The sequence below is a fragment of the Nyctereutes procyonoides genome, unplaced genomic scaffold (genome assembly GCF_905146905.1).
Source record: "Nyctereutes procyonoides isolate TBG_1078 unplaced genomic scaffold, NYPRO_anot_genome, whole genome shotgun sequence".
NCBI classification, from domain to species: domain Eukaryota; kingdom Metazoa; phylum Chordata; class Mammalia; order Carnivora; family Canidae; genus Nyctereutes; species Nyctereutes procyonoides.
This window is the reverse complement of record NW_026575028.1, coordinates 7078716-7102370: the sequence shown is the minus strand read 5'-3', so window position 1 is coordinate 7102370 and position 23655 is coordinate 7078716. Positions and strand designations below refer to the sequence as shown.

The 23655-nt window shown below is 44.5% G+C and overlaps 2 protein-coding genes across 2 annotated transcripts in view; both read left to right on the top strand.

The window, feature by feature from the left end:
- The window catches only part of VWF (von Willebrand factor), a 141351-nt gene extending 130546 nt beyond the window's left edge, over positions 1–10805 (top strand). Inside the window, exons 48-52 of the mRNA XM_055315447.1 lie at positions 4432–4530; positions 5200–5328; positions 5836–5875; positions 9927–10024; positions 10472–10805. Coding sequence (XP_055171422.1) covers positions 4432–4530; positions 5200–5328; positions 5836–5875; positions 9927–10024; positions 10472–10660 — 555 coding nt within the window. The 3' untranslated portion in view covers positions 10661–10805. The remainder of the gene's footprint in view (positions 1–4431; positions 4531–5199; positions 5329–5835; positions 5876–9926; positions 10025–10471) is intronic.
- A 4332-nt stretch (positions 10806–15137) lies between these two features.
- The window catches only part of ANO2 (anoctamin 2), a 340992-nt gene continuing 332474 nt past the window's right edge, over positions 15138–23655 (top strand). Inside the window, exon 1 of the mRNA XM_055315496.1 lies at positions 15138–15243. Coding sequence (XP_055171471.1) covers positions 15222–15243 — 22 coding nt within the window. The 5' untranslated portion in view covers positions 15138–15221. The remainder of the gene's footprint in view (positions 15244–23655) is intronic.

The following is a 23655-nucleotide window of genomic DNA, read 5'->3' as shown; positions in this document are numbered from 1 at the left end:
GTGCTTATACCTAAAAGGGCTATGAGACACAGGCAGGGCAGTGTTAGGGGCAGGATGGGACACGAGTAAGACTGACTGGGCTGCTCAGACCTTCACAGGTGAGGCAGGGAACTTGACTGGCAGGCGGAGGAAGTGGCTGCTCCTGATTGGATGTTCTGAGGAAAGCCCATTAAGCAGCATCTTACTAGGCCACCAGTGGCTCAGACAAGCCCTCTTACCTGGTGCAGCTGCATTCTGGCCTTGTAGGGCAGTGGATGTGCAGAGGGTCTGTTTTCTTTGTTTACTCCAGCAAGTGGGTCCTGCCATGCTCCCCCTCTGCCCCCCTCCCTTGTTCCCAATTCCAAAATCATCGCCCCTCTCCTATTACCTTCCACCCTCTCTTCTTTTTCTTCTGTTCTTTCTCCCTCCACAACACCCTCTGCCTTTCCTTATTCATGGCTTAATTGTGCCCTGTGCCTCTCTGGCATGTGGGTTTTGTCTCCACTGCTTCACTTAGCAGCCTGTTCCTCCCTTTGTCCCCTGCCCACTTTTTTCTCCTGTAAAGATTTTGTCCACTTCCCTCCCCTTGGGCCTGCTGAGCAAAGGGTGTTTCCTGGTCTCTTCTTCTGACACTTCCCTGAAAAGAAAAACACCCAGATCTCCATTCCCACAAAAATCCTGCCTGATTTAAGCCCTGTTAATTTCCTCCTCCTGACTGTACCACCCACACTCACTCATACTGTTATTCCATCCTTTTCTTTTTGTCCCCTTTACTTCAGCCCCACACCTTTCATGAATCATACATTTTTGAAAACACAGTTTAAAGCTCATCAGTGAAAAACAATCTGATGGCCTCAAACTCCAGCAGTGTCCTTCCCAGATTGAACCTGTGGTGGGGACCCAGGATCCCTGATTCTGTGCTGATTCTGCACTCATGTGCTTTCTACACAGCCTACTGCCTGACGATATATTGAGTTCAGAAGCTTGGTTTATGAGCAGCCAGTTGTTTAAATTCATTCTGAGCAAGCTTACTGACTCCTAACCTTGTTTGCCGATTAGGAGTATTCAGCCCATGTGCAATGAACATGGGAGCAAGGGGGAGAGGCCCATATTTTCTGTCTGAGGGCTTCAAACTGACTGACTAGAGATTCATGTTAGGAAAACCTCAGGACCCGAATGAATGAGTCTCTAAGTGGTTATTACTAAATGTGGCAAAATGAGAAAAACAATGACATTGTAGTTGGTTTCTCATATAATTCAACTTATTCTTTAAAAATGTTGTGAGATTATGTTCTTTTTTTTTCCAAAGTGCTGGGTTGCATTAAAATAGCTTTAATTTAGCTCCAGTGATGAAGCAGCTGATGGTAGCTTTTTGGTTTTTATTTTATTAACATTGTTGAAAATACTCTTACTTTGCAAGATAAAAGTTGGTCGCCCTTGGTTGTCTCTTTGGGGACATTTTTGCAAGACAGTGAAATCTTATTGTCTGGAAGCTGTTGCTTTTTCCAGCATAGATGTAAATGAAGGGCTGTCACTTAAAGCCATAGTCAAGGAGTTCCCAGCTCAACTCATCTCAGTGAGTGTAGTAGGCCTACTTAGAGGCAGGTGTGGGGCTACAATGACAACAGCATAGATTTAGTTTGAATTTACATGCTTCTCAAGGAGAACAAATGAAAATTTCAGATTGTGTTAAGTGTTATGAAGAATGTTTGTGTGTGTGTGTGTGTGTGTGTGTGTGTGTGGTATCTTGCAAGACCTCTTTGAGGAATGGTATTTGAAATGATTACTGAAGAATGAGAAAGAGCTAGCTATATGAAGCATGGGGAGGAGCATTCCAGATGGAGGGATAACATACACAAAGACTCTCAGTTGAGGAGGTTGGCATGTTCATGGTACTAGAAGGTGCACACGGGTAGATTGTCAAAAGCCAGAGTATGGTGGTAGAAGATAAAGTCATAAAATTAGGAAAGAATCATACATACAGGGCATTGTAGAACATGCTAAGAAGATTGGATTTTATCCTAAATGCAGTGGGATGCCATAGAGAATCTTATTTTTAAAATTTTTGTAAAATTATTATTTCTTAAAATGGGGATAGATTACCTGTAATAAAATGGACAGATGTTAAGTATATAGTTTGATGAAGTTTGACAAATGGATAAGCCTATGTAACCACTAAAATAGTAGTATGAAAAAATGCAGGTAAAAGGCCAATAGGGGAGAGAAAATGAAATTATAAACAAACAACCCAAAATAATATAGAAATTAATCAACAATAGGATGAATAACAGAGAAGACAAGTGAAATGAATAGCAAAATGGTAGATTTAAACCCAACCATATCGATAATTACATTAAATGTAAATGAGCAAAACAAAATCCCAATAAAAAATGGAGATTGTCAGGCTTAGATAAAAAAACAAGATCCAGTTAGTATGCTGTTTACAAGAAGTGTGCTTTTAATTTTATTTATTTATTATTGTTATTTTTTAAAGTAAGCTCTACCCCCAGCATGGGGCTTGAACTCATGACCCTCAGATCAAGAATCACATGCTCCACTGACTGTGCCAGCCAAGTCCCCCAAGATACATTTTCAATTTAAAGAGATGGAGAGATTAAAAATAAAATGGTGGAAAAAGATACACCAGTCGATGCTAAGAATAGGAATGCTAAGATGAATATATTAATACCAAACAAAATAGACTGTAAGATGAGGAATGTTACCAAAAATAAAGAAGGTTATTTCACAATTATAAAAGAGTAGATTCATCATGAAGACTCAAGAATCCTAAATGTGTTTGCATCTGGTACCAGAGTTTCCAATATATGAAACACAAATTGACAGAACTAGAGGGAGAAACAGGCTTATCCATAACCTTATTTCATAATTTTAATGTGATTTTTCTCAGTAATTGATAGGACAAATAGAAAAACATCAGTATAGATAGAAAAGATTTGGAAAACTGTATACACCAACTTGACCTAATTGAAATTAACAAACTACTATGCTCCCAAAGTGCAGAGCACACATTCTTCTCAAACGCATATGGAATTTTCACTTATCTGGACCAAATTCTGGGCCATAAAAAGATCAATAAATGTCAAAATTTTGAAATCATTTAGAGTATATTCTATAGACCACAATGAAATTTTTTTTAAAGATTTTATTTTTATTTATTCATGAGAATACACAGAGAAGAGAGAGAGAGAGGCAGAGACACAGGCAGAGGGAGAAGAAGGCTCCATGCAGGGAGCCCGACGTGGGACTCCATCCTGGGTCTCCAGGATCACGTCCTGGGCTGAAGGCGGCACTAAACTGCTGAGCCACCCGGGCTGCCCCCCACAATGAAATTTGATTGAAATTAGTAACAAGAAGGTATTTAGAAACATTCCCTCCATCTGATTTGGAACTTAAATAAAATATATTAAAATAATCCATGAATCAAAGAAGAAATCACAAATGAAGATAGAAAATATTTTGCCAGAGATAATAGAAGTTACTCTAGAGATTGCAATATACATCCTTGATTTATCATAATCTACCTTGGTTTGATAATATACATTTCATGTAGGATATACTTTCCCCCAATAATTTGTGCTACTGTTGTCAAACAGTTTACTTCTACATGAGAGATAAACTCATGTTATTTTTGTCATCCAGTGCCTTTCCACAATTGTTTAAAATATTTTGTCAAGAATTTATCATCTCTGTCTACAGAGGGTCAGTCCAATATAAGCTACTCTGCCATTACTGGAACCAGAATTCCATGGATGGTTTTTAAGCAAGGGAGTGACATGACTAGACTCATATGAAAGTCACTCTAGAAGATGTGTGGAGACCAACAGTACAAGGGCAAGAATGGAGGAAGGAAGACAAATTAAGACTATTACCAGAGTCTAGTGGTATATGATGATAGATATGATGATGACAGAGGACATTGGTCATGACAAGCAGAAGATGAGTTAAAGGGACATTTTTGGCATGATTTGATGATGGGGGTGGGGGAATGAGAAAAAGAAAGAAGTCAAGGATGACTCCCAGATTTCTGGTTTTGAGCAACTGGGTAATGAAGCCATTTACTAAGATAAGGTAGGACAGGAGAAGGATGAAATTTGGGACAAAAATCAAGTTGCATTTTGTGTATAAGTCTTGGATAGATAAGATAATTGTCAAGCAAACAATTGAATTTGTAAGTCTGGAGCTCAAAGGAGAGGTTTAATTTAATAGTTCTTATTACTAGAACATAAGCAAGATGTACATGTGTGGAGGGAAGGAATGCCATCTAGGGAACGGAGAACTGACAAAGGTTAGCCAAGAGTTGAATTGTAACTTTGTGAACTTTGGGTAAAACTGCTGGATGGAAAGATGAGAAGCTGGGAAAGTAAGCCTATGTATGATTGGGGTGTTCTGGGCAGGGGGGTTAACCAAGGCTGATTTTTCTCCTGGATACAGGGTTATAAGGAAGAGAAGAACCAAGGTGAATGCTGTGGGAGATGTCTGCCTATAGCTTGCACCATTCAGCTAAGAGGAGGACAGATCATGACACTGAAGGTGGGAGCAAGCTGAACTCATGTCACCACTTGATTTCCTATATTGGCATCTCTTCTTCAAGAAAGAGGGACTGAGTTTGGGTCAATATTAGATTCTCTCCTATTTCTGATTTTACAGACAAGAGATGGGTAGCCTATAGAAGATACAGAATTTTCTCTTTGATTTATTAATTTTTTTCACTCTTCTTGACAAGAGTGGAGTGGGTATAAGGTCCATGATTTGGAGTTGATTGATTTTTAGGATTTTTTTCCAGCCTCAACTGTCTGTAAGACTGGAAGGGCAATCAGGGTGAAACTGAGTCTGATCTATGATAATGAAAATTAGTTGTTAGCTGGGTGGTGGCTCCCTGGTTCATCTCTGGTTCAGTTATTGATGAGCTAGTTTACCCTCCGTATGTCTTAATTTTTAAAGCTTCTAGGTGGTCAGAAGAGTTTGGGGGATTCTCTGCATTTATGCAGCCCTATTCACAGAAAATAAGTTGTAAAATGGAGACTCCACTTCCATTGTGTGCTCTGGGTGTGGAGACTATAGATACAGTCTCATTTGTGTTTCGTAGTCCTCCAGATTGTTTCAATAACTTCAAGGAGTCAGGGTCGTGGCTTGAAGTGTCTTTGCAACCCAAAAAATGTCTTCAGATTTGCTCTACCCATTTCCCCTCTTTGTTTTCAGCGTGATGAGACTATCCAGGATGGCTGTGACAGTCACTTCTGCAAGGTCAATGAAAGAGGAGAGTACATCTGGGAGAAGAGAGTCACGGGTTGCCCACCTTTCGATGAACACAAGTGTCTGGCTGAGGGAGTGAGTAGTTGGAGCTCAGGCCCTACTTTCCTCTTCACAGCTTCATCTTTGACTTTAAGAACAGAGTCCTCTGAAACAGCAGGCAGTCTTCTCTGACATGATGTTCCAGTGTCGAAGGGAGCCCCCTGACCTAGTTTAAAAATCAATGAGGTTTTGAAATCAAAGCTTGTTGGAGAGACAAAAACCCTGTACTATGCGATGCTTTCAATGGATAAACCTTTCCTTGGGGGAGACTGAATCTGTGATCCTCGAATGGGAAGGTGAGAGATCAAATGATTTCTAGTCTCCTGGTGACACAACTGAGAGAGAATCCAGAATAATCAGAATTATTCCAGCTTGGTCAGGTAGGGTGGTAGCCTGTTCACATTTGTGATGGCAACCCACAGTTTATGTCTAGGGACCAAAGCTCGGCGCTGAGTCCAGAGCCAGGAAATAGCCTGAAGTGACCCAAAAGCTGTCTGCTGTATATTTTTTTGTGACTAATCTGGGACTTTGCTGTTTTCTTAGGGGAAAATCATGAAAATTCCAGGCACCTGCTGTGACACATGTAAGTATATTACCAATAGCTTGTCCTTTGAAATCCATCAGATCAAGTCCAGGAACTATCCTTTGGAGGAAGCTTCTTCTGGAAAGATAGTTCTATCTTTCTTTTATTTTGTTATTTTTTAAAAAAGATTTTATTTATGTATTCATGAGACACACACACACACACACACACACAGAGAGAGAGAGAGAGAGAGAGAGAGAGAGAGGCAGAGACACAGGCAGAGGGAGAAGCAGGCTCCATGCAAGGAGCCTGACGTGGGACTCGATTCCAGGTCTCCAGGATTGCACCCTGGGCCGAAGGCAGGCACTAAACTGCTGAGCCATCCAGGGATACCTGTATATTTTTTTTTTATTGGAGTTCGATTTGCCAAGATACAGTATAACACCCAGTACTCATCCCATCAAGTGCCCTCCTCAGTGTCTGTCACCCAGTCACCCCATCCTCCTGTCCACCTCCCCTTCCACTACCCCTTGTTCATTTCCCAGAGTTAGGAGTCTCTCATGTTTTGTCACCCTCTCTGATATTTCCCACTCATTTTCTCTCCTTTCCCCTTTAATCCCTTTCACTATTTTTTATATTCCCCGTATGAGTGAAACCATATGTTTGTCCTTTTCTGATTGACTTACTTCACTCAGCATAATACCCTCCGGTTCCAACCACGTCAAAGCAAATGGTGGGTATTCGTCTTTTCTGATGGCTGAGTAATATTCCATTGTATATATAGACCACATCTTCTTTATCCATTCATCTGTTGATGGACACTGAGGCTCCTTCCACAGTTTGGCTACTGGGGACACTGCTGCTATAAACACTGGGGTGCAGTGTCCTGGTGTTTCACTGCATCTGTATCTTTGGGGTAAATCCCCAGCAGTGCAATTGCTGGGTGGTAGGGTAGCTCTATTTTTAACTCTTTGAGGAACCTCCACACACTTTTCCAGAGTGGCTGCACCAGTTCGCATTCCCACCAACAATGCAAGAGGGTTCCCCTTTCTCCACATCCTCTCCAACATTTGTTGTTTCCTGTCTTGTTAATTTTCACCATTCTCACTTGTGTGAGGTGGTCTCTCATTGTGGTTTTGATTTGTATTTCCCTGATGACCAGTGATGCAGAACATTTTCTCATGTGCTTGTTGGCCATGTGTATATCTTCTTTGGGGAACTTTCTGTTCATGTCTTTTGCTCATTTCATGATTGGATTGTTTCTTTGCTGTTGAGATTAATAAGTTCTTTTTTTTTAAGATTTTGTTTATTTATTCATGAGAGACACACAGAGAGAGGCAGACACAGGCAGAGGGAGAAGCAGGCTCCATGCAGGGAGCCTGATGTGGGACTTGATCAGGCCCTGGGCTGAAGGCAGGAGCTAAACCATGGAGCTACCCAGGGATCCCAATAATAAGTTCTTTATAGATCTTGGATACTAGCCCTTTATCTGATATGTCATTTGCAAATAATCTTCTCCCATTCTGTAGGTTGTCTTTTAGTTTTGTTGACTGCTTCCTGTGCTGTGCAGAAGCTTTTTATCCTGATTAAGTCCCAATAGTTCATTTTTGCTTTTGTTTCCCTTGCTTTCATAGATGTATCTTGCAAGAAGTTGCTGTGGCCAAGTTCAAAAAGGGTGTTGCCTGTGTTCTCCTCTAGGATTATGATGGATTCTTGTCTCGCCTTTAGATCTTTCAACCATTTTGAGTTTATCTTTGTGTATGGTGTAAGAGAATTGTCCAGTTTCATTCTTCTGCACGTGGCTGTCCAATTTTCCCAGTACCATGCATTGAAGAGACTGTCCTTTTTCCAGTGGATAGTCTTCCCTGCTTTGTCGAATACTAGTTGACCATAGAGTTGAGGGACCATTTTTGGATTCTTTACTCTGTTCCATTGATCTATGTGTCTGTTCTTGTGCCAGTACCACACTGTCTTGATGATCACAGCTTTGTAGTACAACTTGAAATCCGGCATTGTGATGCCCCTGGCTCTGGTTTTCTTTTTCAATATTCCCCTGGCTATTCGGGGTCTTTTCTGATTCCATACAAATCTTAAGATTATTTGTTCCAACTCTCTGAAGAAAGTCCATGGTATTTTGATAGGGATTGCATTGAACGTGTAAATTGCCCTGGGTAGCACAGACATTTTTACAATATTAATTCTTCCAATCCATGAGCATGGAATATTTTTCCATCTCTTTGTCTTCCTCAATTTCTTTCAGAAGTGTTCTGTAGTTTTTAGAATATAGATCTGGAAAGATAGTTCTTAACCATTGACCAGTCACTAAGTTTAGCTCTGCATGGGACTGCCATCCTTCCTGAATGTTCTTAGACTGCCCTCTACTCAAATTGCCATTCACATCCCCGTGAAGCAGTCTCTTCGCTTTTTCCAAACTCTTGTTTCTCCCCTCCTAGAGGCAAGGGTGGCTCATGGTCCTGTGAAAGAATATCTTCTTTTTCCAACCAGAGCTCCTTGAAAAAAAGGCACACTTGATCGATAATCTTGACAGAGCAGGCACTCAATACACAAAGAATACATGCATTCTTTGATGGTCAGACAGCCACCTTCCAGAGAAAGAGAAGCCACCAGCTGGCTAACTTCAGCTCCCCCCTGTGGGCCATGAGGGCTGTAGATGCAGAGAACACACAGTCTTCTCAAGGGTTCAGAAGACTGATCTACATTGATTAACCTCCGCTTCTTCAGTCCTGGCCCCTCGTGGCCTTGCAATTATGTTATGCTGGAGCTCACAGCAGTGTTTTTGGGGCCAGAGCTTTACAAGGCTGCCCATCTGACAACAGTCTGACCCCCATTCTTGAGTTCACGAGTGCAAGTTAACTTGCAGATTTCTAGTGTTTGTGCTGTGTTCTCTAGATCTAGAATTACTTGCCTGGGCTAATATTTTTGTTTTGTCTAGTGTTTTGGTTTTTGCTTTATTTCGGGTTCATGGGCCCATGTTTGATATTGGATAAAGAAAGGAGGAGTGAAAGCGTGAATACCTTTGGTGCTCAGACATTCATTCTTTTCCTGATGGCTCAATCTGAGAATCCTTGCAATTGCTGTAACCAGGTGGCAGATTAAGGAAACGTGCTCCCAAGGCTACTCTTTCTGTGATTCCTGTCTGCATAAGTTTAAGAATGTGACGTCAGGAAACTGTCAGAGGAGATGAATGCTCTCTGGGCGCACTTAGCACACAGAATTTGGTCAAGAGACTGTTATCTGCAAAACTGGCAGGGAAGCAACCAGGGGCCTTTGTTGGTCAGTACTTTTGGGAGGTGGAGACCCTTCTTAAGGAGAGGAAGCCAGGCTCAGGGATTTAAACCTACAGCAGAAGAATATAGTATGTTGGCCTAAATATGTTCTCCTTATTCATTCTTGTGGTTGGCAGGCTTTCACTGTAAAATGAAGTTATCTGAAAGTTGGGAGGCAGGCTAATATGCAGTTAGAGTTGATTTAGTCAAAAATGGAAAACTTCCAGTGTTCAGATGGCGAATGGTGAGCTGGCATTAAATCTTAGAATTATCAGTGGCCCAAGTCGAGGTTCAAATCTGAATGCCACTAATCCCTGCCATGCCAGAGACTGGAGGCCACTATTCCCAAAGGAAGAACCCCATAAGGGCTCTTAGGGATCCTTTTAGCCCTTTGTGTGGCCATGACATTTGCCTTTCCTCTTTTCCAAAGGCAAAGATAGATAGATATTAATTATATTTATTGGCTACCTCATTGTCCATTAGCTTCCGGATATAGTTATAAGTCTAAGGAGATTGCTCCAGTCATTATGGTCTTTAGAATCTACAATTACATAAAAGCAAGTCTCATCGATCTCCATCACCAAAGCACAGCGGATCTAGGCTCCTCCTGCAATTAAAACTGTATCATTAAGTGAGTTAAATCCAGCTATAACTGTATCTCTGGATCTGAGGTGAACCATGATAACTCCCCTCCTCGAAGCTGGCTTTGGTGATTTGGTTACTGCGAAACTGACCTTTTTCCAGTAAAATGAGGGAAATGGGCCAGAGAGGATTCTATAGCATCTCATCCAGGCCCCAGTTCCCATCTCTCACCTGTCCTGTAGGTGAGGAGCCAGAATGCAAGGATATCATTGCCAAGCTGCAGCGTGTCAAAGTGGGAGACTGTAAGTCTGAAGAGGAAGTGGACATTCATTACTGTGAGGTAAGGGGGCCCTGGCTTCAGTGAGGTCTGGGTGGGGATGGGTGAGTCTCCTTGCTTGGACACACCTCTAGTTACATGTTAGAAGCACCTGGAAAATTCACAGGGAGAAGTGATAAGAACTGGAAGCATATTTTTTTAAGCAAATAAAAAATATTTTTTAATATAAAAAATACCCTATGGGAGGGTGAGGTGCTGGGACCTTTTGACTGCAGAAGAAAAAACCATAGAAAGATTCAAGTCATTTAAAGAGAATGGAGAGCGTTTAATGGAAGGTGGGAACTATGTTTCCTGATCAAACATGCATAGAAATTGCAGCTAGCAGGATTTGGGTGTAATAGGACCATAAGGATAGTGGATAAGTCAGACCTTCCTAAGATCTAGCTTTACAAATTGTCAAGCAGGATTCTTCAGCATGGCAATGCCCCACCTCTCTATGCTCTGTCACAGGGTAAATGTGCCAGCAAAGCCGTGTACTCCATCCACATGGAGGATGTGCAGGACCAGTGCTCCTGCTGCTCGCCCACCCAGACGGAGCCCATGCAGGTGCCCCTGCGCTGCACCAATGGCTCCCTCATCTACCATGAGATCCTCAATGCCATGCAATGCAGGTGTTCCCCCAGGAAGTGCAGCAAGTGAGGCCACTGCCCTGGATGCGTACTGTCGCCTGCCTTACCCGACCTGACTGGACTGGCCAGAGTGCTGCTCAGTCCTCCTCAGTCCTCGTGCTCTGCTCTTGTGCTTCCTGATCCCACAATAAAGGCCAATCTTTCACTTTGCAAAAGGCTGATGGTTCTCTGTGTCTTTTAGGCCGAGGTGACAGTGTTAGTTTGGGCCTGAGTTCCAAACCTGATTCTGAGGGAGTAGGCACAGGCTCTTTCTGAAAGAACTCCAGCCCCAGACATGGCCAACCTCTGGGAAATAGTGGTGTCTGCCTCCGTGGGGTGAAGACCACATTGTGTGGGAGCAGGCCTCCTCTGAAGTCAGCCCAAGTTCCTAAAGTAAAAGGGATTTGCTCAGGAACACAAGGTTCTCCAAGCTATGGATTGAGGGGCTTCTGAACAGAGCAGAGGGGTGGGTCCTGGAGCCAGGCTCCTGCCAAGACAGACATGGTTATTGCCAGCATGACTGACCTTGTGGTGACCTTGAGCAGGTATGCAAGGGTTTCTCTGAGCCGTGGGCTCCCTAAGTTCCTCTGTACTTTTGGTGGCCCCTACTGGAAACTAAGGTACCAAGGACTGAGGGAACTGGAAATGAGGTGCTGGCAGGTGCAGGACCAGCATCCCATCCAGCAGGTTTGGCCATGGGGGATGAGCCCTACACTTGTGGGCCTGGGTTCTCCACATGGCCCTTGTCCTATCGTATGGCCCCAAATAAGACCATTAGTGGTTCTTAGACTTAGTTCCCTCATCTGGGGAATAGGAATGTTAGTCTCACTCAGGGGGTTGAGAGGGTAAAATATGGCTGGAAGTCTGGGGGTAACTGTAAATTTTTCTTTCTTTTTTTTAAAGATTTTATTTACTCATGAGACAGAGAGAGAGAGAGGCAGAGACACAGGCAGAGGGAGAAGCAGGCTCCACGCAGGGAGCCCGACATGGGACTCAATCCTGGGACTCTGGGATCACTCCATGAGTCAAAGGCAGACACTCAACTGCTGAGCCACCCAGGCGTCCCTAAATTGTTCTTTAATAACATAAGGAGTGGCAAGAATGAAAATGAGAGGAAATCAAGATTTAAAGTGGGGGAATAAGTGCCTCTATTGTCAGTGGCACAGCACTAGGGATTTACTTTATCCTGTAGGGTCAAAGAGCTGAGTTTCTTTAGAGCTGCATGCTGCATGCCCGGGCCCTGCCCACTCCACACATCTTTGGTGAAGGGTAGAAATAACACCAAACTTCACCCAGTCCCCAAATCACTAACCGGTAATGTCAGTCGCAAGGAGAGATGGTCCTTCCTCAAAATTTATGTGAAGAGTTTACATGTATATGCTGGCAAGATGGTGGAGACCCTATCTGGGGAGAGAATACCCATGAGGATAAAGGGAATGCCCTGTGTTTGTGACAGGAATTTGATGGGAGAATTGATTTTTCATTCCAGGTCCTTTTAACACAGGAGAGACTCTAGCCACTGAAAGTGCTGGATGGTGGAGGTGGAAGGGATTTGGATACCATCCAATCCACTGCCCCTCCCCCCTCCCTTTACAGAGAATAAAAGCAGCCTAGAGAACTCAGACTTGTCAAAGGTCACACAGCTGCTGGGTGGCAGGGCAGGTTCAGAAGCCAGGTGCCTTGACACCTGGGTGAGCCCTCCCGGGCCACTCCACCAGAGCCACCCCATCCCTGTTGCTTTACAGTTTCGGTCCTTGCTGGCACATGAACCAACCGCTACTGCATATCTAGGATTCACCCACTTCCAATTCTGTGGGGAATCACCTGGAGGGGAGATTCATTACCAATGGCATGGATTGTGTTGAGCAGTTTTGGTGGGGGAGGTTACTTAAGTAGAGCAAAGGAAGAATGGACAGAAGTTTAATATAACTGCTCAATAATGCAAAGGTTGTCACCTGTCCATCACCCTGCCTCCAACTTCGAGTAGTCTCCGAGGTCTCCGTAGGAAACCAGATCCCCATGGAATTACCTCTCTCTCTTCTTACTGATCGCCTAACACTCTACCTGGGGATGAGCGGTTACTGGAGGCCCAGTAGAAACTCAGCCACAGAGAAACTCAGAGAGGTAGCCTCCCTCTCCAGCAGAAGGTGTCAATTTTCCAACTGCCTCTGCCTCCATTGCCTGAATTTCTCTTCGTATTTACTGATAGGACAATTCACTGTCCAGAATCAAGACAAATCAGAAAACCCGTATGTTTTGATTTTTTAAAAATGGCAGGGAGTAGGGTAAGGAGGCTGCAAAAAGAGAAGGTGGAAATGGAGGAGTGTCTCAGCCACTTCCCCTTACTTTGCAGGGATAATGGGGCAGAGCCTGCCTCTGGTCTCAGGGACTCCCTTCCTGCTGCCCCCAGACCAGGTGAGATGGAGGCTCCCAAGGTGAGTGTTTTAGGGGGAATCTCATGGAGAGAGCTCACAGACTAAGAAAGTGCAGAAGATGAAATGGAATAGATTAAGGAACCATGGCAGCTTTCCAGTGCTCTTGGCATTGAAAAGACACAGAGAAGGGTCCCTGGGAGTGAATGGGGGTGAAGGGCATTGCTTGGAAGAGAAAGAAGTCTAATAGCAAAGTGTTGGAGCGTGGACTCTGAGCGGGCTGGCTGCTTGGGGATTCCTGCATATCTCCTAGAGGCGAGTTGCTTGACTTTCTGCACTGTAGTCTCATCCGTCAGATGGGCACACTAGCAGTAACTCCTCGTGGGGTTGTGTCAGAATCAAAGAATTACCACGGGGAAAGCTCTGAGAAGGGTACCCCAGGAAGAGGAAGTCCTGTAGAGACGCAAGCCCTGATTACTCCCAGTGGCCAGAAGAAAGCTCTGGACAAGGACATAATCCCTTTGGTTTTCCTTCTGTGCTGCCCCTGACTCATTCTGTGTTGTCTATTCTTCTTTGTCCTCAAGCAAGTGGCAAGATATCACCACCAGCCTACCTCATCGGTGGAGGAGACATCATTCTTCACAGTGAAGGATAAATAGCATTCTTGACCTTAACATAATGCCCTTTCACTTTTTGGGTCTCTGGCATGAACGGACGTGTTGAGCTGCAGGGCATGTTGCAGTTGCAGATTCCATCATCCAGCAACAGCCCCCTCAGACAGCCTTCCATTTGTCCACTCATCATCACAAGGCACCTGAACCGGGTCACCTGTCATATGGGAAAGCTTGGTTCGTCTCACGGACGAACCAAGCTTCCTTGTCTCATGGAGTCAGAGAATGAATCTTGCGGACAATGGAGAGTGAGCAAAGTGATAGAGCTTTATTAAGCGGACATTCAGGGATCCCTGGGTGGCGCAGAGGTTTGGCGTCTGCCTTTGGCCCAGGGCGCGATCCTGGAGACCCGGGATCGAGTCCCACGTCGGGCTCCCGGTGCATGGAGCCTGCTTCTCCCTCTGCCTGTGTCTCTGCCTCTCTCTCTCTCTCTCTCTGTGTGACTATCATAAAAAAAAAAAAATTAAGCGGACATTCAGAGAAAGCTCTCAGAAGTGAGAGGGGTTCCGATAGGGTTGCCACCGAGGGCTTTTAGTGGCCGTCTTTTATTGAGAACCTAGGCAGGGAGCCTCGGCCTTGAGATTCTTGTGCAGTCCTGGTTTGAGCACCGACAATTGACAACACCTTAATGACCTATTTCTTTGTGGTCTGTGATTCCTTAGTAGCCGTTAAAGGGAGATACTCCCTTACCTTTTGGAGCTAGGGAGCCAGGCTTCTTTTCTCTGTTTTTACTATCTTAACTGTTTTCTTGGGATGGGTAGGAGCCTGACTGTGGGCCTTTTGGTGTCGTTGGGGTTTATGGGAGCCCACTGGCTCCCCGGGGAGGGGGGGCTGACTCTGGGCCTTTCCCTGTGTAGCCCCAACTGCCCCCAACCCCGTACTACAGCACCTGACCCAGGCGGCGGAGACCCAAGGCGCTGCTCTTGTTCCCCGGGACGGAGCCTCCAGGCTCCCTGCTCCAGCCCCTCGGTCCCAAGCGCCTCAGGGACGGTCCCGGAAGACCTAGCCTCCTCCTGCCTCTCGCGGCCCCTCGGTCCTGTCCTCGCCGCCGCCCTGCGCCCCCGCCTCCCGCCCCCGGGAGCCTCGGGCGACGTGGGGACAGCGGCGGAGCGCGGGCCCGGCGGGGGCGGGGGGGACTGGACCCGCTCGGCCAGACGGGGCGGGAGCTAATCCGGCTGCAGGTGCGCACCCGGCCCGGGTTGGCAGGCGCGTCCCTGGGAGCAGGGGGGCCGCCGCCCCGGCTGGGCCTCGGCCTCGCCGACCTCCGCGCGCCCTGGACGCGAGCCGCCCGCGGGCGAGCTCCTTCCCCGCCGGCGGCTCGCAGCGCCCGAGCCGGGGCGGCCCCGGGACCCCTCTGCGCGGGGCGGCGGGCGGCGGGAGGGCGGGGAGGAGCGGCGGGCGGCGGGCGGCGGGCGGCGGGGGCCGGGGGGCGGGCACGTCCGGGCGCCGCCGAGCGCCGTGGAATTAGCCCCGCGGCGGCCGCATAAGCCCGAGCGTTCGCCGGCGCGGCCGCGGGCCAGTCCCGGTGTCGCGTCCCGGTGCCCGCGCCATGGCCACCCCCGGGCTGCGCGGTGAGTCTCCCAGGGCCCGGCCCCGGGTCCCCCGCGTCGGTCTGTCCGGCCGGCCGGCGACTTCAGGGGGGAGGGGCGGGCAGTCCCGGAGCGGCCCCCCAACTCCTCGCCTTTGGGGCTGGTGACCCCACGTGAACCTGGGGAGGGAGGCGCCGGGCCAGGGTAGCCGAGGGGCGCCTGGGCAGTGCCCCCCACACTTACTTCATTTACTTACTTTTATCAAGGAGAGAGAAGGCAGGGCAAGAGGCGGAGGATTGGTGCTGCGGCTCACGGGTGATGGATGGTCAAGTCTCCCCTTTGCGTTTTGGCCTCGACCCCTTACTGGTCGTTGGCCCTGGAGCTCAGCGCGTCGGGGGCAGGCCGGCAGCTGGGGTTTAATTCTCAAGCCGTCTGCTGAGGACAGAGGTTCTGCTTCATCCCCAGCTACTTTGACGTTGGCCTCTCTGGCGTGTCCTCCGGATTTCAGGGACTCTCTGCCCACCCCGACCTAACCCGAACTGAATCTGCGTTCCAGAGGGTGCAGGGGAACGCAGGCACGCCTTTCCCGGGGACTTTTCTTTTAGGGGAGAAGTTGGTGGAGGTGGACTTTTGGGGGGGGGGCGGGGGCGGGACATTATTCGGCTGCATCTCTCAAGTTATACTGAGCAGACACATGCACCTGGGCAGGGTTGATGTTGCCTGGAAAGGGAATATGTTGAGTGGCTTTCTTCTGGTGGTTCTTGCGTGAGGCAGGAAGCGGGGAGGTGCCCACTGCATTGGCACAGAGAACCAAAGGAACGGGAAGGTAGATGTAAGTCATAGTCCTGAGATCTTGTGAGCTGGTGTGGAGAGATATCTCCAGGAACCATGTGGACCCTGCTTCTGGACAGAAGGCTCCATTGAACAAGGTTAGATCTAAGCCAAAGGGCAAGTGGCAGGTGGAGGGAGGATCTCAGACAAGGTGGGGGCTCTCCTAGGGGACTGTGGTACTCTGGGTCTCTCTGTTTGCCTGGACTTTGTTCTCGGACCTGACCTCAGAGCCCGGGCCCATCTAGCTGTCTGTCACCCTGCCCTGGCTGCTGGGCATCCAGGACCCATTTGCTCCTCTCACTGTGTCTTGCTAGACTCCTGTCCTTTTGGGAGGCAAAGACCTAATAGGATGGTCCTTTCCAGCAGCCTGGAATGCTCTCTGACTTACCTGTATGTGGGAACCTGGGCCACTTTGATGGCCCATTGAAGTGGATGTGTGAGGGTAGGTCGGGGTAGGTTTAAAAGACCTACCTTGGGTCCTGGTCTTGTTTCTACTTGTGCCTTCTCTGCCATCGTCCATTGCGGCACAAGGCTTGAGGACCAGAGGCATAAGACCTAACATGAAGCTTGTCTTTGACTTAATGAAATGAGGACCCGATTTTCTGGAAATCCACCCATCTGTGAACTCTTTCTGCTGGCTGAGAGACACTTGTCCCACTTTATTTGTGGTGTTCTTAGAGCTCATAGAGAACAGAAATTTGATTACTAGACACAAGGATCTTGCCTCTTGTTGCAAAACAGAATCGGTCTCTATTTGTGATCAGTGGTTGGGTAAGGCCTCTTTGCGGAGATGAGTTTGAACAGAGATTGTGCTCAGTGAAAGAACAAGCCATGCAGATATCTGGAGAATGATCTCACAAAGGCAAATATAGGTGAAAGACCCTGCGGCAGGAATGTACTTGAGCTGTCCAAAAAATAGTGGGGAAGCCAAGTGCCTGGGGCAGAGAGATGAAGAGCGAGAATGGCCAGAGTGAGCCAGATCATGCAGAGTCTTGTAGCTCAGGCCATCTGTTGTTGGCATTCAGAGAAAAGGAATACTAATAGTCATCAAGCATCTACTATATCCAGACACTGTGCTAGGTGCTCTGCCTCACAACAGCTTTGTTGTTAGTGTTCAGTCCATTTCATTGAAGAGGAGCCTGAAATTCTGAGAGGTTAAGAAATATGCCAGTTATATTGTGTTAACCACCGAATAATCACAGAGGGGTAAGGTTGGAATTCAAACTTGTTTTCCCCAGCACCTCACCTTGGGGCTTTTGTTCTGTTTATAAGAAGCCATTAAAAGGAAGTGTATGTGGGTACCAGCAAGGGGGGTGGTGGGAAATGTGGGGAGACCTGGGGCTTTAAGGGAGATACTGATTTTGCAAGGCTGTTAGGAAAGTGCCATGGTTACAGTCCAGGCAGGGCTGTGCCTATATACTATAGTTGACCCTTGAATTACATGGCTTTGAACTGCGTGGGTTCAGTAATATGCAGATTTTTTATAGTGTAGTACTAGAGGTGTATATGTTCTCCTTATAATTTTCTTAACATTTTCTTTTGTCTAGATTCTAATAATACAGTATCTAATACGTATATAAAACATGCATTAATTGACTGTTTATGTTACTGGTAAGGTTTCCAATGAGCAGTAGTCTATTAGTAGTTAAGTTTTGGGGGGAGTCAAAAGTTACATGCAGATATTTAACTGCACAATGAGACTGGCACCACTAACTCTGTGTTGAGTCAGCTGTATTTCCAGTCTGGCATCATGGTTAGTTTATCTACCGAGACCAAGCCCAAGAAGGCTGGTTGTCATAACCAAACTTGTAAGGAAATGTGCCACTGTGGTCTACATTGGAGACATGTTTTCACCAGCGTGGTTACCTGAGTTCCACATTAGGGTTTCTAGAGGCATGGGAAGCTGACCTTGTGACCACAGGGTGAAGAAGATGTACTTAGTGTCCTGATGGGCTCTAGCAAATCTGACTCAATATATTCCACTTGTAAGTGCAGCTCAGATCAGTTTAGAGGACACCTATGAGCTGTACTGTATGCCAGATACTGTGCTCACTGTTGGAGTTACAAAGATCAATAGGCACCTGCCTGTCAAGACCTTACATTCTAGACTCTTGGTACCCTAAGATAATCTCAGTACTTTAGCATCCTTATCCACTGTTGATGGTCATGGGAAGGAGGGGATAGAGTCAAACTTTGACCTGTTCAGACCACATCAATGACGTTAGCCTGACCACACTGTAGTTATTTCAATATGTACTAAATGTCTTTCTTGTACTCCTACTGACAACCTTGCTTTTCCTCCAGAAATTTCAAGGAAGTGCCTTTTAAGTCTGTCTGTCTGACAACTCTCCATCTAGGTAACTTTCCCTGAAATGAAACTACTGAAGGATTGCAGTTCTCACAATGAGCTGGTGTCACTCCCTCCCTCTGTTGAGCAAACACAATTTGTTAAAAAACAAATTTCAACCAAGTAAATTTGGAGATCTAATTGGTTTTATTAAATGATACATGAATTGGGCAGCATCCCATCTAGCAAGTAGAGGGGGAGCTCTGAGGAGTCCTACAAAATGGAAGGTTTTCATAGGAAGGAGGGTGAGGCAAAAAGTTATTAGCAAAAGAAAAAGGAATGTTTCAGGCTGGGAAATCATCTTTTGATTGGGGAAAGGGATGAAAAGGGGGAAAGGGATGAAAGTGCTTTTATTGTGCAGTTTATTACTTAACCAGTGCTGATCAGGGAATTTCAGACAAACCTTTCAAAGGTCACATTCCCAGGATAAAAGGTCACATTCCCGGGATAGGTTAGACCTGCTGGTTTGCTGGGTGTCTGTGTGTATCTGTGTGTGTCTGCACCTGTACCTGTGCAAATGACTCCATTTGGGGCCTGTTTCTCTTTTAATACCTTGTATCCTACAACTTCTTCACTGACACAGGGATAATCCACACTTTCTAGCAGTCCTTGGTGCCTGATATTCATCACTAGCTAAATAAAAATAGCTTAAAAAAAAGCAATACTATACTTCCAACGTGAAAAACATCTAAATACAGATAAAATAAAAAAGTTCCCTGTTTTTAAATATTTTTGGTAATTATTCTTCACTCAAATTCCTTTTTAATCTGTTTTTATTTTTGCCTGTATCAAATAACTATTTCTGCTTTTTATTAATCTTCAAACAGTTTGCAGAAGAGGAAAACCTAGATAACAATAATCCTTAAATGAACAAATGCCAAATAATGAAGGCTTGGGAGCACAGTATTATACCATAAAACCTAGACTAAGAATAGGTACTGCAGTTGAACAAAAATTTATCTGTGAACTTTCTGACAGACAGGTCAGAAAACAGCCAGCAAGTTACATGGGTTTCATCGTCTAATAGAAGGAGACTAGTTCTAGTTCATCCACATTAAACTTTAAGAAGAATGTCACAGTGATATTTGTGCTATTTATATGAGACATTGCCCAACCTAATGAGCTGTAGTTTCATTAATAGATTTTTGGAAAGAGTATTATTCATCACGTGAGCATTTATTGTTTCTGATTTTTTTTTCAAGTGGTGTTTGTGTTTTATTCTTCCCTGGCCCACTCCACTCTATTATGTTTTTAAAAATTGCTGTTTGCGAACCTGTAGATCCCCAGCCATTGGGTTAAAACTTCTAATTTGAAAAGTGGTGGCTTATAGCATATAAAAAGCTCCATGGAACAGCTCCCCAAGTTCCATCTGGTATCATTTCTGTTCAGCCTGAAGAACCTTCTGCAGCATGTCTTGAAGTGCAGATATGCTGGTGACAAATTCTCTCAGCTTCTATTTTTTTTAAGATTCTGTTTATTTATTAGAGAGAGTGGAGAGTGAGAGAGAGGGAGAGAGAGAGAGCAAGCAGGGGGAGGGGCAGAGGGAGAGGAAGGGAGAGAACCTCAAGCAGACTTGCCACTGAGCATGGAGGCCTACACAGGGCTTGATCCCATGACCCTGAGATCAGGACCTGAGCTGAAACTAAGAGCTCGAACTCGACTGACTGAGCCACCTAGGCGCCCCTCTCAGCTTGTGTTTTTATTTCATTCTCCTTTTGGAAGAATACTTGCATCAGATGCAAAATTAATAGGTTGACAGGTTTTTCCCTTCAAGACTCCAGGTGTTCTCTTTCGGTCTCCATGGTTTTGATGAGAAGTCAGCCTTAGTCCAGATTTTTGTTTTCCTTGTATGTAATACCTCCTTCTGGTAGCTCTCCATATTTTATTTTTATTTTTGGTGTTCGACAGTCAGCCTATGGTGTGCCCAGGATTGATTCTCTTTGTATTTTTCCTCCTTGAGTTTGTTGACCTTCTTGAATGTGGACGTTACTGTATTTTATCAACTTTTGGGATAATTTCACTCACTCTTTCTTCAATTGTTTTTCTGCTCCATTTTTATTCTCTTCTTTTTCTAACATGTATATTAGACCCATATGATCCCACCAGGTCCTGAGACTGTGTTGAATTTTTTCATTCTTCAGTCCTCTGTTCTCTAGATCAGATTGTTTCTATCAGTCCATCTTTTTTTTTTTTCTATCAGTCCATCTTTAACTTCACTGATCTTTTCTCTGCCTTCTCCAGTTTCCTGTCAGGCTCATCGAATGAAGTTTTTCTTTTGCATTATTGTACTTTTCAGTTCTAGGAATTTTAAAAAAGATTTTATTTATTTATTTATTCGTGAGAGACACAGAGACAGATGCAGAGACATAGGCAGAGGGAGAAGCAGGCTCCCCGTGGGGAGCCCAATGCAGAACTTGATCCCAGGACCCCGGGATCATGACCTGAGTCAAAGGCAGACACTCAACCACTGAGCCACTCAGGTGCCCCTGTACTTTTCAATTCTAGGAATTTTTATTTTGACTACCAGCCAGATTTATTAAGATATAATCACATACCATAAATCCACCCTTTAAAATGTGCAGTTTAGTAATTTTTATTCATAGAATTGTGCATCCATCACTGTTCTCTAATTTTAGAATATTTTCATCATCCAAAAAGAAACCTCATACTCATTGACAGCTGTTCACCTTTTCTCCCTCCCTCTAACTCCTGGCAACTGCTAATGTATTCCCTGTCTCCATGGATTTGCTTATTCTGGATGTTTAATATAAGTGGAATCACACTATATAGTGTTTTGTGTCTGAAACTGTTCTTTCACTGAGCATGTTTTCAGTGTTCAGTTGTATCATAACATGGGCCAATAGCTCAGTTCTTTTTATAGCTGAATAATATTCCCTTCTGTGGATATACCACATTTGTTCATTTATAATTTGATAGACATTTGGATTTCCACTTTCTGGTTACTATGAATAATGCTGCTATGAATGTTCAAGTATAAGTTTTTTTTTGTGTGTGTGTATGTGTATGTTTGTATTTCTCTTGGGTACATACCTAGAGTAGAATGGCTGGGTCTTTTTTCTTTTTTTTTGGCTGGGTCTTATAGAAGCTCTGTGTTTAACTTTTTCAGGAACTACTAGGCTGTTTTACAAAATGGCCATACGATTTGACATTCCCACCACCAACATCTGAAAGTTCTAATTTCTCCACATCCTCACCAACACTTGTTATTGTTTGTCTTTTTCAAAATCATAGCTATCCTAGTGGCGTAAAGTGGTATGTCACTGTAGTTTTGATTTGCGTTTCCTTAATGACTAATGATGCCAAATGTCTTTTCATGTGCTATTGAATATTTCTTGCTTATCTTCTTTGGAGAAGTGTCCCTTCATATACTTTGCTCATTTTCAAATTAAGTTGTTTGCTTTTTAATTGTTGAATTGTAAAGTCCTATATATATTTTGGATACAAGTCCTTATTGTGATATATGACTTAGAAATATTTCCTCCCATTCTCTAGGTTGCATATTCACTTTATTAATGGTATCTGTTTTTTTTTTTTTAAAGATTTTACTTATTTATTTAGGGAGGGAGCAGGAGCAGGGGGAGGAGTAGAGGGAGAGGGGGAGAGAGAGAGAGAATCTTAATCAGACTCAGCATGGACCCTGAAGTGGGGCTTCATCTCACGACCCTGAGATCATGACCTGAGCCGAAATCAAGAGTCAGATGTTCAACTGACTGAACCACCTGGGTACCCCATTCATGGTGTCTATTGAAACGTTTTTAATTTTGATGAAAGACAGTTTGCCTGTCTTTGATAACTTGTGCTTTTTGGCATAATAGCTAAGAAACCATTGCTTAACTTAAGGTAATAAAGATTTACTCCTGTGTTATCTTCCAAATGTTTTATAGCTTTAGCTATTGCATTTAGGTCTGGTATCTATTTTTGAAAATGTTAATTTTTATGTATGGTGTGAGGAAAGAGTTCAACTTCCTTCTTTTTTTTGAGGATATCCAGTTGTCCCGGTACTATTTCCCCATTTCTTTCCCTGCCTCTTAGTGCCTTTGTTGAAATTTAAGGTTTTATTTCTGCAGTCTTGATTCTAGGGACTGACCAAATTTTCTATCCTTATGCCAGTACCACAGTAGCTTTGTAGTAAGGTTTTTTTTTTTTGTACTTGATTTTGTATACTGCAACTTTACTGAATTAGTCTTAACAGTTCTTTGATAGTCTTTAGGGTTTTCTATATGTAATATTATGTCATCTGAAAATAGTGACAGTTTTAATTCTTCCTTTCCAATTTGGGTGTCTTTATTTCTTGTTCTTGCCTAACTGCTGTGCTTGTAGTAAGTTTTGAAATCAGAAAGTGTGAAACCAATTATATTGATTTTTGTTTATATTTTCTATTTCTCTGCACTTTTGCAGTTTCCATATCATCTATTTATTTATGTTTTCTGCTTTAAGTATTTTCTTGTTAAACCCAATATTTGGGCTCTCTTGAGATCAGGTGTGTGTGTGTGTGTGTGTGTGTGTGTGTGTGTGTGTTGTTTGTTTTTGGTGATTAAGCCCTGTTTATTTTAGAAGCATAAACAGCAGAGTTGGAAAGGAGTGATGAGAACAAAACACCAGTCCCTTTGACAGGGCCAGATCCAGCCCAGGCTGTGTCTCTGTGTGTGACCAAGGCTGGCCCAGCAGCCTTGACCAGCCTTTTCCAGTGAGAACAATGGAGGTGTGAATCTTTCATGATGTTGGGGGTAGAGTAAATTCGCTCCAGGTCCCTCTGGACCTAGTGAAAAAGGCCAGAGGACTGAGATGAGTTTTTATTACTTGTTTTGTGCCTTTCATGGGCCACTTATTCCTGTTTCTTGTGTGTCTAGTAAGTTTTGATGGTGAAATGGACATTGTGCTTGATATGACATTATCTTTCTTTCAGGAGAGTTAAAAACTTATTTTAAGAAAAGTTTTCTGGCATGCAGTTCAACTACTGGCCGATCCCTTTGAGCTTAATATTTATGTTTGGTTTTCTGCTTCATTAAGGTATATAATGTGGAAAATGCAAGGTATTTTTCATGATTCTCTAACTCGGTAAGACTTAACCTCTCAAGTCTGTCTCCCCTATTGATCTGTTCAGGGATTGGCCTTAGAAGCTTCTTTTTTAGGGATAGTCTACTATAAATATTTTTCTAGTGTGTGGTTCTCACTCTAGAATGGGGTCTTGTGTCTCAGCTGGATGTCCAAAATATTAGGACATGTTAATGAGGTCTTGCTGCTCTGGCTGGGAT